The following is a 13,682-nucleotide window of genomic DNA, read 5'->3' on the forward strand; positions in this document are numbered from 1 at the left end:
GGAAACAACCAAAATGTCCATCACCTGATGATTGGATAAATAAATCATGGTGTGTCCATGTGATGGGATCTTACTCAGCAGTAAAAAGAAACAATGCTGATGCCTTCTACACTACAGGTAACTTTGAAACTGTGCTATGTGAACAGAGCCAGCCACAGAAGGACATGTGGTGAAGTGCCCAGAGTAAGCATAGCCATAGATGAGTGAGTGACTGTGGCGGAAGGGGTTGATCTTAGAGAAGTGAGTGACCTGGCTATAGGAATATTGGGGTTTTTCTTAGGGTGTTGCACACATTGTAATACTGAGAGTGGTGTGATGGTTGCATGACTGGGCACCTGCCAAGACACTGTAATTGTTTCCTTTAAAATGAATGAATCACTCAGTATTAAGTATCTTAAAGCTCTTTTTTAATGTGAAAATTGTGTCCAGCCCCAGTTGTCACCTAATAAATGTTAGTTTCCTTCACCCTTTCTTTATAACACATTGCAAATTAAGACCTTAGTCTTAATTTTAATTACATTTTCCATCTAGAACCCAGAAGATGGAAAAACTTAAGTATGAAAAACTAACATGGAGGGTAGCGGAATTTGGGCAATCCCCCCAACCCCTTCTGAAGTTCTTATAGTTTGACTCCAGTGATGTTAAAGGTCTCGAATGGCTGTGCACCTGTATTCAAGTACGAACAAAGCTGCTTTTGGTGTCAAATTGGGAACATCTTTTCAGTTGGCTTGTGAACGGTCAACTTGAAGTCTTTCATTATTATTCAGTGACTTGATGACACTTATCTCTCCACTTTTTCTAGTCTTGCATTGAGGCCCATGAGAAGGACATGGAGCTCTCATTTGCTGTCCAGCGCAGTAAGGACATGGTGTGTGGCATCTGCATGGAGGTGGTCTATGAGAAAGCCAACCCCAGCGAGCGCCGCTTTGGGATTCTCTCCAACTGCAACCACACTTACTGTCTCAAGTGTATCCGCAAGTGGAGGAGTGCTAAGCAATTTGAGAGCAAGATCATAAAGTGAGACTCCTCCCCAATCTCCGTTTGTGCTTTCTATTTTGGGGAAGAATTTAGTATCTTGTGCCAACTTTCAACCAGATGGACCGCATTTAAATGCATGCATATTCTCTTGAAACTGGGGTATTCTAATGGGGATTTCTTTGTATTTCAGCTAGCTTCTAGGTTAGTTGGTATATCTACTTTTTATTTGAATGAGGAAACCCTATGTATCAGTTAGTAGAATCTTCGTGCTTTTTCTGAGGAGATTGTGTTTAATGGATTAGCCAGTTTAGGCTCCGTGAACAAACTTACTAGCTCTGAATGTATGTTTCCTGACATTTTACATTTTCCACTTTCCTATTCCATCCATTAAGCTAGCCAATAATCCACCATCCTTTAAAGATTGTTCTCATAACTGAACAAAAACTACATAATCTAAACAGAGCAAAGTTGCAAGAAATAAATTTATTTAAACGAAAGAAAAAGGAGTCCGTGTGAAATGTCTTCTTTTATTTTTGTTTTTGGTTTTTTTTTTTTTTGTTGGTTTTTTTGTTTTTGGTTTTGTTTGTTTTTTAACAAAGTCACTTTTTTGAGTGAACTGGCTAGCCATTGAGTTGAATTTATCAAGGACTTGTCTTCCCTCACAAGAGATGGCAGTTGTGGGACAGTATGTGGAGCCCTTTCAGGAAATCCCCACTTGGCTTTCAGTTAAGTCTTTTAAGGAATGGAGGGGACACACCAGGGTGTGTCCTTGCAGAGGAGTGGGCCTATGAAGGGGGATGTGCATTGCAGCCTGTTCATTGTTTCCCAGGTCCTGCCCAGAATGCCGGATCACATCTAACTTTGTCATTCCAAGTGAGTACTGGGTGGAGGAGAAAGAAGAGAAGCAGAAACTCATTCAGAAATACAAGGAAGCAATGAGGTATGAGCACTGCAGCCTTTTCTCAAGCTAAGATCCCAACATAGCTTGGGTTCACTTTGAAAAGAACAGTGCTGCATTACACAACTCCTACCTCCTTCCTCCCCTTTCTTTGACTTCACAGTGTGGTTTCCTTTTGTCATCCCCGATAACACCTCGCTGGGGCCGCACCGGATTATAACCCAGTCCTTGGGGTGCATGCCAAGGGGCTGCGTTCTAATGAAGTCTGTACTGCTAGCTGATGCCCCATGAGTGGGCTGCTACCTCCTCCGTCTGTGCTACAGTTGTCCGATGTGCTCGTGTCTGGGCCTTCTAGGAGATTCTCTGTCTCTACTGGATCTACGTTACTGGAGCTGTTACAAACAGCAAGGACCTGAACAGAGTATCTGTTTCTGTAGTCGGTGCTTCATGCATTAGTGCACACGTATTTGAGAACACACCTTGGGGAGGGCTGGAAACAGGTGCTGGTTCTATCCTTCCCTGTTAAAGAAAGACCGGATGATAGTCAAATACAGACCTGAAGTCCACTGTGAATAAGGGTTGCGATATTTTCCTTTCCAGCAACAAGGCGTGCAGGTATTTTGATGAAGGACGTGGGAGCTGCCCATTTGGAGGGAACTGTTTTTACAAGCATGCGTACCCTGATGGCCGTAGAGAGGAGCCACAGAGACAGAAAGTGGGAACATCAAGCAGATACCGGGTAACTCTCGCTGTTTTTTTAAAGGAGGGTAAATAGCACGTGATCAGTGGAGCCCCGCACAGATTGGGGTAGGGGAAGGAGATGAACACTCAGGTCTGGGAGTGAGACTGGCGGATGAAAGGAGGCCCCGGCCACCCCAGGAAGCCGGGAGGGCTAGGCGAGGGAAAGCTAGAGCTCGTGGCTTCCCTCCAGCAGAGGGGAGGAATTGGTCAGGTCGAAACCCTAAATAAGAAGTCTGGTTCGTCATGCCCTCTGGTGTGCTGGACGTTTTGCCTTAGAAACCACAGACTAGAAGATACTGCTCGACAGTGCCATCCCTATCATGGCCTTGTTTTTTACAGGCCCAACGGAGGAACCACTTCTGGGAGCTCATTGAGGAAAGAGAGAGCAGCAACCCCTTTGACAACGAAGAAGAGGAGGTTGTCACCTTTGAGCTGGGCGAGATGTTGCTTATGCTTTTGGCTGCAGGTGGGGACGACGACCTGACAGACTCTGAAGACGAGTGGGACTTGTTTCACGATGAGCTGGAAGATTTTTATGACTTGGATCTATAGCAGCTTGGCGTGGCGGGTGAACTGGTCTGCTGGGCCTCAGGCAGTGGCTGTCCCCGGTGGTGTGGCAGTTCCCAAGTTTCTCTCCTAGGCAGGCCTCGCAACTCCAGGTGCTGTCGTGATCCTCCTTACCCAGGGCCTGTCTTTTCAATCCCTCACCTTTCCCCAAGGAGTGTGTTGTTTTCTCTGTTGAAAAAAAAAAAAAAAAAGTTACAAAAATAAATCTTAAAGCTAGTTTTTTTTTGTAACATGAATTTAACTGTCAGACAGTAGGTCTATGGGGTCATCGGTTTCCCACCAGAGTCCCAGCGTTCTAGGGTAGAGTTGATGGAGTCGCCAGACTCGCTCGGAGGACCCCAGGTTCAGAAGGAGTAGCAGTGGGCCCTGCTCTGGGCTCGGAGAACACAGGTGATGGGTGACGGATCTGCGCTGTGGCCCGTAGCTGGCCACAGACCGACAGGCAGATCTGCCAGGTTTCTGGTGAAGTCTGCACATCCGAGTTTTCTCTCCGTCCCCTCCCCCGTGACCCCCGACCGGTGCACTTGTTTGTGGTTTTGGTCTCTTGTTGAATTGCACACACGTCCGACTACTACTGGGTAACCAGAACCAGGTGCATTCGAATGTGTTGAGATGTTGACTGTCGCGTGTGATAGAATTGTGAAGGAGCACACAGCAGATGCAGTGGCATCGACGAAAAGCCAAGCCGGAAGCGGATTCCTGAGGGTGGATAGACCTGGTGTGGGTGGGTGAGAGCGTGCGAAAGCTGCTTGTCCCTGTAGATGTTGTGTTCTTAGCCTTAGTGGGTAAACAATGGGTTTTGTGGTTTCAGCTTCGTATGGCACGTAGATTGTACGGGACAGAGCAGTATGTTGGTAGCTGTCAGTAGAGCAGTGCTAGAGCTCTGTCTTTATATAGAGCAGTGGGCGTAGCCGCAGAGGTTTCAGCTGTCTGGTGGTCCTATATGTTAACACAAACCAGGGCTCGGACACACGGTTGTATTTAATGTTTTAGGGTTTCCCAGCCTTTCTAGCCCAGGCACTTTTTGGACAAACGTTTGTCCTCGTTTGAGGTTTTGTTGTCAGGTTTTTGTGTTCGTTTTTGTGGGTATTGGCCTCATGACATCCCTGAGCTTTGCAGGTAGACAGATGTGATTCAGAACTTAAATTCTAAGGTGTTTTCTTGGTGCGGGTCCGGGGTTGGCAGGAGTTGAGTCATGCTTTTTCCACTAAAGGGGGGAGGGAGTGGTAATCCACAAGGTGAGCTAAATGCTAAGTTGTTAGAAGAATTGTTCCTAAAACAACTTGGAGATGCTCCTCATTTGTCGCATTTCCTGCTTTTGAGTCCTGGATCCTACCCATTTCTTCTCACTCAAAGAAAAAATAAGTAATTGTTGCAGAGGTCTCTGTATTTTGCAGCTGCCCTTTTGTAAGAAGCACTTTTCCCAAATAAAACAATTAAAAAACCCAAATTGGCTTTGTTTTGTGTAATACATGTAATGAGCTGTTCTGAAATGTGGAGGTGTCAAAACATAACATTTGTTTCTCTCATGGACTCTGATCAATTCATCAATAACTGGATGTAGTTTCCCTAATAAGACCTGGCCCGCTGAGAAGCACTACTTGAGTGATGAAGAGCGAAACTCCCTGACCAGCTGGGATCCTTAAACTATTGGTATTAGAATTACTCTCAGGCTGCCTTGCCAGTTTTCATCTGCCGCCCGAGCACTTGCGTGTAGGAACTTGCCTCCTACCCACAGATAACAGGTAGGTCACAATGTAGTGCTTTGGAAGGCTACTTGACTCCCTAACTATCCGATCTTCGAGTAAAAATCATTCTGTGCCTGTTGGTAAAAAGTACTGATGGCCTGGGAGACTCACTCAACTCTTCAGCATCAGCCCTTGGCTCAGAGGGCGGCACGATCCCTTGTGATCCCTTGTGATCCCTTGTGCTCCCTGCTCCGTGGGGAGTGATCCTCTGCCCCTCCTCTTTGTTCTCGCTCTCAGACAAGTGGAATCGGAATTCCAAGGTACTGCTCATGATACTGGTACTATGATTTAACGGTGTTCCATGTTTTCCATTTCTAGAAACTGTATTGTGACTTGGTGTAGTCACACTAACAGCTGTAGGTCCCGGAGGAGTCTGTTCAGTCAGTGAGTGCACATACCCACTGCTTTCTCTGAGAAGTGTTCCGTCTGTCTGCAGCTGCTAGTGACCAGGTTGTGGTGGAGATCACATGAACTCCCAGAGTCGATGGAGAACCTCCGAGGCCAGGGAAAGTGTGGATGTTGGAGCTCCGAGTGGGGAAGAGAGACTTGATGAAAGGCACTACATATTGGTGTCCAGAAAGCAGGCTGGCTCCCATGGATAGCTGTGCTGGTGTGTGTGTGTCTGGCTGGGAAGAATGGTCTGGGGAGGTGTTAGCTTCTGCAGTAAACGGAGGTTTGTGTCGGAAGATGCTCCCTTTGCCTCTTGGAAAAGGTAGTGGGCTCCCTTTGCCTCTTGGAAAAGGTAGTGGAAGTTTCTTTATCTGCCAGTTGTAATGTGTGTGGCTGCCCTGTTCCTGGCTGGAGCAAGTGCATTCTCACTGCTTGTTGGCCCCAAAACCCTGTGCTCCTTTGCCCAACCTCTTTCTGCCACCACACACAAGTGCTATCAGTTTCTGTCCTTAGCTCATATGAACATGCACAGGTTCGTTCCTTAAAAAGAATCTGGGGGAAATGAGAAGCAAATACTAGCTAAGACTTGAGATGGAGCAGGTGCAGGGTGTGGGTGAAGGTCTTTGCTGTCAGGGCACACAGGTGGAAACCCATCATACAAGGAAACCAAGTGGGGTACTTCTCTTCAAAGTACTTGGTTAGGTTAGGAATTTTAGGCATCGTACTTAAGGTAATCAAGTAAAAACTGTTGACCGACTAAAATTGTCTTGCTGAACCAACATAAACTTGGTGTTTTAAAATTGGTATGAAAAGGGTGCCTGGGGGCGCCTGGGTGGCTCAGTGGGTTAAGCCTCTCCCTTCGGCTCAGGTCATGATCTCAGGGGCCTGGGATCAAGTCCCGCATCGGGCTCTCTGCTCAGTGGAGAGCCTGCTTCCTCCCCTCTCTCTGTCTGCCTCTCTGCCTGCTTGTGATCTCTCTTTCTCTCAGATAAATGAATAAATAAAAAATCTTTAAAAAAAAAAAAAAAGGAAAGGGCGCCTGGGTGGCTTAGTGATTGAGCGTCTGCCTTTCGGCTTAGGTCGCGGTCCCAGAGTTCTGGGATTGAGACCCGCATCGGGCTTCCGGCTCCGTGGGGAGGTGGCCTGTTGCTCTGCCTCCTTGTGCTTACTCACACTCTCTGGCAAATAAACCTTAAAAAAAAAACAAACAGGTATGAAAAAAAATTGTTAGGTAGACACTAGTAGGGAAAATGCAGGAACTGTACTTGGTTTCTTGCCTTACCCATTGATAGTGTTACTGAAGAAGATTGTTGGGTAAATTTTTTAAGGATTCTGTCAGGGCACCTGGTGGCTCAGTTGGTTAATCAGCTGCTCAGGTCATGAGTTCTGGGATTGGGACCTGTGTCAGGGTTCCTGCTCCGCTGAGGGCCTGCATGCTTCTCCCTTTGCCTACTTGGTGCTCGGTTTTTCTGACAAAAGTTTAAAAAGAAAAAAAAATTCTCAGAGGGACCAGAGAAGTAGGCTTCCACCTGAGCAAGGAGCTAGATGCAGGAGGACCCTGGCATGACCTGAGCTGAAGGCAGCCGCTTAGCTGACGCAGGCCACCCAGGTGCCCCAGGAGACCAGTAGTTTCCAAAAGGGCAAGCATTGGAGCACCTGGCTGGCTCAGTGGGTTAAGCCTCTGCTTTCTGCTCAGATCATGATCCCAGGGTTCTGGGGTTGAACCCGCATCGGGGTGTCTGTGGGAAACTGGTTTCTCCGTGTCTCTCCGCCTGCTTCTCTGACAAATCTTGAGAAAAAAATGTCAAGCATTTATTTAAATTGGTGCTGGCTCAATCAGTAGAGCATGCATCTGTAGGTCCAGGGTCTTGGGTTCAAGCCCCACATGGTGCTTAGAGATCAATTTAAGAGAAAATTCTTCTAAGTAGGGTAGAGACGGAAGGTAAGTTCTAAATGTCCTTCAAACACCCGGAAGCAGTTTCTGTAGGCATTTTTGAGCGTGCACGTGAGTGGAGGCAGAGAAGCCGCCAACTCCCCGCTGAACATGGGCCTTAATCCTTGCCACCCCATGCAGGCCTCTTGGGTACAAAACTGGGCCTCTGAAGTAACTTGAGCAAGGCAGTGCTTGCTGCTTTGTATTAAATGACAGGAGGAGGGGCGCTTGGGTGGCTCTGTTGGTGTGTCTGCCTTAGGTCATGATCCCGGAGTCCCACTATAGGCTACTCTGAACCTCCCCTTTCCTGCTCTCACTTCTCCAAAATTTAAAAGGAAAAAAAAAACGTCCATTGCTGATACTAAATATAAAATACTGAAGATCCTTCCCAAAACGAACCAGGTCTCCATTAGACCACCTCAGCTGCGCATAGACACATTCACCATGGAGTACCTAATAAACCGGTTAATTTTGGGGTCCAGTTGATGTGCTAATTTCCTTTTAATCAAAAGCTGCTTCCCCCTCAAATGTGGAGACTTCCATCCAGAATGCTTAGACGGTCCTGTCTTGGCCAACAGTGAACATAATCTATAATGTAAAACTGGATTTGAAAAAAAGAACGTGAAGACTCCTTCCAGATGGCATGCTTACAGAAGGCTGGCTTTTACTTAGGGTAGACACAGCCTCATCACTCTCCCATGGCCCTTGCCTTTGGTGTTCGACTCTGTTACTGAATAACATTCTACAGATGAGCACTTGCCAGCTACTGGGCCTGCCCTGGGGGGCGTGCTCTGCAAAGTGGTCCTTGTGGTCCCTCCAGATCCCAGACTCCTTTGCAGTTCATCCGGTGCCATGGAAGTCCCCCTGGGCACCTGCTCCAGGCCTCCAGTCCAGTCCCTCTTGCTGTCATGGAGATGTTACCTGGATCCCTAAGTCTCCGGGGAGAGTCTCTCTATCCCAAATGATACATTGAGATGTGGGAGATTTTTGAGGTTGGGGTTTGGTTCTCATTTTCCCAATGTATCCTGGCATGAACACTTGTTTTTTCATGAACTTAGCATATTCATGTGATTTTCTTACTGCGGATCTTAATTTTTTGAGTAAATACTGTGTTTTAGTGGTTTATGATAATTTTGAATATTATAAAGGTGTAGATGAAAATGAGCTTTCGAAAGATAACGTGTGAGCAGAAGGGGGGGAATGTCAAGCAAGCCTCCCACTGGGCAGAGCTGCTGAAGGCCTTGAGATCATGACCTGAGCTGAAATTAAACTTAACAGGCCAAGTACCCCAGGTTCCCCTAAAATGAGAGGTTTTGATAAGAGGCCTGGCTCCCCTCTGGCCAGAGAAAGCACTGACAGCAGAGATGGGTGGTGCAGGTGGGGAGAAAGGCATCCTTCAGAAGGAAGAGCTGTGTGGAAGCCCTGAGGCAGGCACAGGTAGAGCAGACAGCAGTTCTTAGATCCGTTCTTGGCGTCTGGTGGCCCCTCAAGTATCGGTAGCCCAGTAAAGGCTGCATTGGTGAAGTTTGGTATTGCAGTAAATAGTGACCTCCTGACCCTGCTGTTGGAACGAGCCAGCAGAGCTCAGACAGTAGGGAGTTCACCAAGGGTCAGGGGAGCTGGAGCCTGTAACGTGGTAGTTCCTGAGTGGGGGGGTCCCTTCCTGCTAGCGTTGGGATGGCTATGGGAGCCTGAGAAGTTGACACAAGGGTGTGTGTGTGTGTGTGAGATTCATCAGGCAGCACAGGCTGTTGGCCCTGCCTGGCATTGGGAAAGCAGTCTATGGGGCTTGTGTGTTTTCACTGGTTGGGATTTAATGTTTGTGTGAGTTCACAGGTTCAGGCATGTGATAGGGGAAAAACTAAGTGGCCATGGGAATGTGGAGTATTGATTTAAATTCAAAATTTCCAACCAAAAGCATATGGAACTGCAGACTTAACTAACAGAGCAGCAATGCATTGAGATCCACAGAGAAAGCATTTTTTATACCTCGTTCTAGTGTTTGATAACCAGCAGTCAAGCAAATCAGTGACCAGTAAACCCTCCTGCATGCAACTTGAAAGACCCAATCCTTTGCTAAGTCTAGTTTCGATCTTCGAGTATTCTAATACTGAAGCTGAGCACACTGCTGTTCTGATCACTGTTGGATTTGTGGGGACGGGTGCAGTAAGCTCTTCTGAGTGTGGCCTTGTGTCGTTTTAACCTTCAGCCTCAGAAAAACTGCAGTGATAGTGTATTAAACTTCAAATTCACCGATTATCCTTGAGTTTTCATTCTGCATATGTCTGACCCTGTGGATCCATTTGAGGATACTATAGACGTGTCACCCCCTAAGTACTCAAGAACATACTTTCTGCTCTGCAACCCCACTACAATTACCAGGATATATCCTGGCGACACATCTCTCTCCCGCTGTTCCAATAGTCTTTCAGCAGGAAGGGTCCAAGTTCAGTTAAAGACACTATACTTTGTAAATTTAATGAAATTTTGAGCCTCCAACTTCTTTCAGTGACTCGGTGTATAAGAAAGAACAGATAGTAGATGTCTCCTTCCTAAGATTTACATTCTAACTGATCCTTTTTTTTCCAGTGGGAACTACCTTCTGTCCTTGAGATCAGGACCTGAGCTGAGATAGAGAGTAGGATCCTGTAACCGACTGAGTGCCCCTAGGCTATTCTGACATACCCATAACTGGTTATTCCTCTGGCTCATCTTGATAGGTGAGTTGCCACATCTTGTAGACTCCCCGTTTCTAGGACCGCTTCCTCTTTGCTCTCCATGGCAGTCCTTGATCATCTTGGCAGTCCTTGATCATCTTGGGCACCTGTACAGGCTGCTGGGGGCTGTCCATGCCTGTGCTGCTCTGACATCGCATTCCCCATCCCACCCCTGCCACTATCCTGGTAGTGCTGTTCATGGCCGTCCCATCACCCCTACAGACCGCCTTTGAGAAAAGCCTTTATCTTCATCCATTTCTCATGCCATTATTTCCTTTTTTTTTTTTAAAGAATGGGTTAAAGTGCAGTTTAGTTCCAATACAACATTGAGCAGTCCTCAACACAGTCTAGTTGCAGACCATTTTCATCTTTCCCAACAGAAACCCGATTCCCACTAGTCTCTTCCATTCCTCCCTTGCCATGACCCCCAGCAAGCACTGGCCTTTGGCGTTCGCACCTGAGAGGGGCTTGCTGTCTCTGGCCAACTGGCCGCTTCACACAGAATCATGGTATGTGGCCTTTCGTGACTGGCATCTTTGACTTCCCATAATGTTTTTGAGGTTTATTAACAGCGTGTATCCGTAATTCTACTCCTCTTTAGGGCAGAGGAGTTCCACTGTGTGGCTGGACCATTTTGTCTATGAGTTGTCAATGCCTAGGTACTTGGGTTCCCATTCCTGGCTCTGAATGCTGCCGGGAACACTAAGCATATACAAGTTGTGTGGACACATTCTCATTTCTTTGGTATATATACCTCAAAGCAAAATTGCTGTTTTTTTGTTTTTAAAGATTTTATTTATTTATTTGACAGCGATGACCAGGAGGCAGAGAAGCAGGCAGAGAGAGGAGGAAGCAGGCTCCCTGCCCAGCAGAGAGACCCTGGGATCATGACCTGAGCCGAAGGCAGAGGCATTAACCCACTGAGCCACCCAGGCATCCCAAAAATTGCTGGGTGTTGATAATTTTATGTTTGAACATCTTGAGGAACAACAACCTTTTCCGAAGTGGCACATGCTGGGTTCCTCAGCTGATAACTTGTCTGCCTTCTCAGGTCATGGTCCCAGGGTCCAGAGATCAAGCCTTGTATAGGGCTCGCTGCTCAGTGGGAGTCTGCTGCTCTCTCTGCCTTGGCCTGTCTCTTCCCTTCCTCTCGCCTGCTGGTACTCTGCCTCCCTCCCTCCCTCCCTCCCAAGTAATGAAATAGAAAATGGGTTGTGTTTTACTGATCTTACAAATTTTATTTTTGTAATTGGAATTTTGCTTCTAAATTAGATGAGAAGGTTTCAGATAGCTGTTTGCAAGTGTTTCTGAGAATTGACAGAGTGTGTGGATAATTTTATTCCCAGTAAATGAAAACGCTAGTTGGATATAATCATCACTTTTTTGTTGTTTTTTTAGGGTCTGTTAAATTCTAGGGATGTCCTGCAACACCATATAAGAGTACGTAATTTCAGGGGCACCTGGCTGGCTCAGTTGGTGGAGTGCGACTCTTGGTCTCGGGGGTCATGTGTTTGAGCCCTGAATTGGGCTCCTCACTATCAATACCTTTAAAAAAAAAAAAGATAAGTAGAATTAAGTAATAATGCTAAGTAAATGCAACTTAGTGCAGCAGGATTATCACCCACTACTTGTGCTCCTTATTAACTTGTACTTGACCTCCAATTCCTGGTGCCTCCAGTCTTTGGCAATTGTTTTTGGATATAGATGAAGCAATGTGTTTAAGAATGAACACAGAAGAAGCTATGTTGTCAAAACCACCTTGACATCTATCAGGATTCTGATGTTCCCGTAGGCCAACTAAGTGAATTTTGGGAACATCTGCATGTTTGCTCAATAATTGATCACAGGCTCTTGAGCAGACACTGGTATTTTTTTTTTTTTTTTACGATTTTATTTATTTATCTAACAGATCACAAGTAGGCAGAGAGGCAGGCAGAGAGAGAAGGGGAAGCAGGCTTCCTGCTGAGCAGAGAGAGCCCGATGTAGGGCTCAATCCCAGGACCCTGCGATCATGACCTGAGCTAAAGGCAGAGGTTTAACCACACTGAGCCACTCAGGTGTCCCAACACTGGTATTTTGGAAAATGGAAAGGTGAAGCAGGCACTACTACTACCTTCGATGTGAATCCCCAGAACCTCTTCATTCCCTGGAGGTTTGTAAGCGACCTCCAGGGACCACTGATAAGGTGCTTGTCTCCATCCTCCCCATCTAACCCTTGTGCTAGGGTAGAACTCTGCCTACTTGGCCTTGGGTCCCCCAGATAGCCTTGCATAGGAGCTAAGTGGACTTTCCACATCATCCCTTTTCAAGAGGAAGTGGACTCTGGCTGGGCCAGGGATCATTCAGGCACAGCTCCTCCGTAATCACCCTGTGGCCCCATCGGCCACTTGGCCCCTGGCCTCTCCCACACGGCCGCCTCCCTCCCTCCAGCTGCTTCTAGAGAGAGCTGCATGACTTCGGAGGATTTTGAAAAGTATGTTTGAGAGTGTAGTGTAGTTTAGCATTATTTCTCTGTGTTTGTGTATTAACAATGAGGGGTTAATAGGACGGAACCCAAGTCTGATACTGGTCATTATCTGCTGGGGAGGTAGAGCCTTGCTGCCAAGAGTGGGCCCTGGAACCAGATGGTTTAGAATCCTGGTTCTGCCACTTAGAGCTGTGTGACCTTAATCCCTCAGTATTTTATATCATCATTTAAAAATAGGAATTATGAATAGTACCCACTTCAACAGATGGTAGCCAGGATTTACTGAGTTAGTATGAAGTGTTTGGTATGGCACTGGGCACATAGTAATTGCTCTATGTGTTTGCCATTACTAATACCGTTGCAGTCCTATTCCCATGACTACGAATTGACCTTTCCAGTAACAGAAGGGGAGAGAGGTTCAGAACTTTTCTCTGAATAATGAAATATTAACTGAAAGATTGCCTCACACATGGAAACGTACTTGACATTGGCAGACAAAATATTGAGGCCTTTGCCATCTTACTATCCTTCCAAAGTGTCCCTTCTAGAATTTAATTTCACATAACTCATCACCAACTACACAATTTTGGGGATGTGAAAAAAAATAACCAGAATTCAGCAACACACAGCCTTCCTGGGTGCCACGTCCTCTAAAGGGGAACCTGCCGAGCTGGCTTCACTGGGTTACGACGCTGCCCTGAACCCCAGGAGTTGTGCCCCTGCACTCAGTGACCCCATCATTCCACGCTGGATACCCTTTAAGTCCCTTTCCATGAGGGTTTCTGTGGAAGTCCTGTAATTTCGGCAGAAGCCCGGGTTGGTGAGTTACAGTATGATGGTGTTCAGGGGGCCGTGTTCTCACACGTGTACCCTGCTGGAAGGAATTGTTTAATTCCAGCTGATCCCCAGAGGGCGTAACCCGCGAAGCCGGGGATGAGGTCTTGAGAGCATTGGGATTGACGTGCACAGAAACAGTTAACTCTCCTATCATTCTCAGCCCCTTCACTCCGTCTCTCAGTTTTCCTTACTTCCGTAACAACTATCTGCTGCTCGCCTCCTCGGAATATCCTGCAGAGGCTCCGTACGGATACATTCCTGATCTGCCCGTGAGAGGCTGCTGTGCCTCCCCCTTCCTCTAGAACATAACAGGAAGATGAAAGCGGTCGATCTCCGATGAATGTGTTCTCTCTGGCCTGGAGCTCGATTTCCCTCATGCTTCCTAAAGGTGAGTTCCAACAAATAC

At 46.8% G+C, this 13,682-nt stretch overlaps 1 protein-coding gene across 4 annotated transcripts in view; it reads left to right on the forward strand.

The window, feature by feature from the left end:
* MKRN1 (makorin ring finger protein 1) overlaps nt 1–3,401 on the forward strand; it is a 31,533-nt gene extending 28,132 nt beyond the window's left edge. For all 4 annotated transcript variants that reach the window (XM_059396272.1, XM_059396270.1, XM_059396269.1 and 1 more), the window contains 4 exons: nt 803–1,017; nt 1,808–1,918; nt 2,477–2,615; nt 2,957–3,401. In XM_059396272.1, coding sequence (XP_059252255.1) covers nt 803–1,017; nt 1,808–1,918; nt 2,477–2,615; nt 2,957–3,169 — 678 coding nt within the window. In that variant the 3' untranslated portion in view covers nt 3,170–3,401. The remainder of the gene's footprint in view (nt 1–802; nt 1,018–1,807; nt 1,919–2,476; nt 2,616–2,956) is intronic.
* Nucleotides 3,402–13,682: the final 10,281 nt, after the last annotated feature.

The sequence above is a fragment of the Mustela nigripes genome, chromosome 4 (genome assembly GCF_022355385.1).
Source record: "Mustela nigripes isolate SB6536 chromosome 4, MUSNIG.SB6536, whole genome shotgun sequence".
NCBI classification, from domain to species: domain Eukaryota; kingdom Metazoa; phylum Chordata; class Mammalia; order Carnivora; family Mustelidae; genus Mustela; species Mustela nigripes.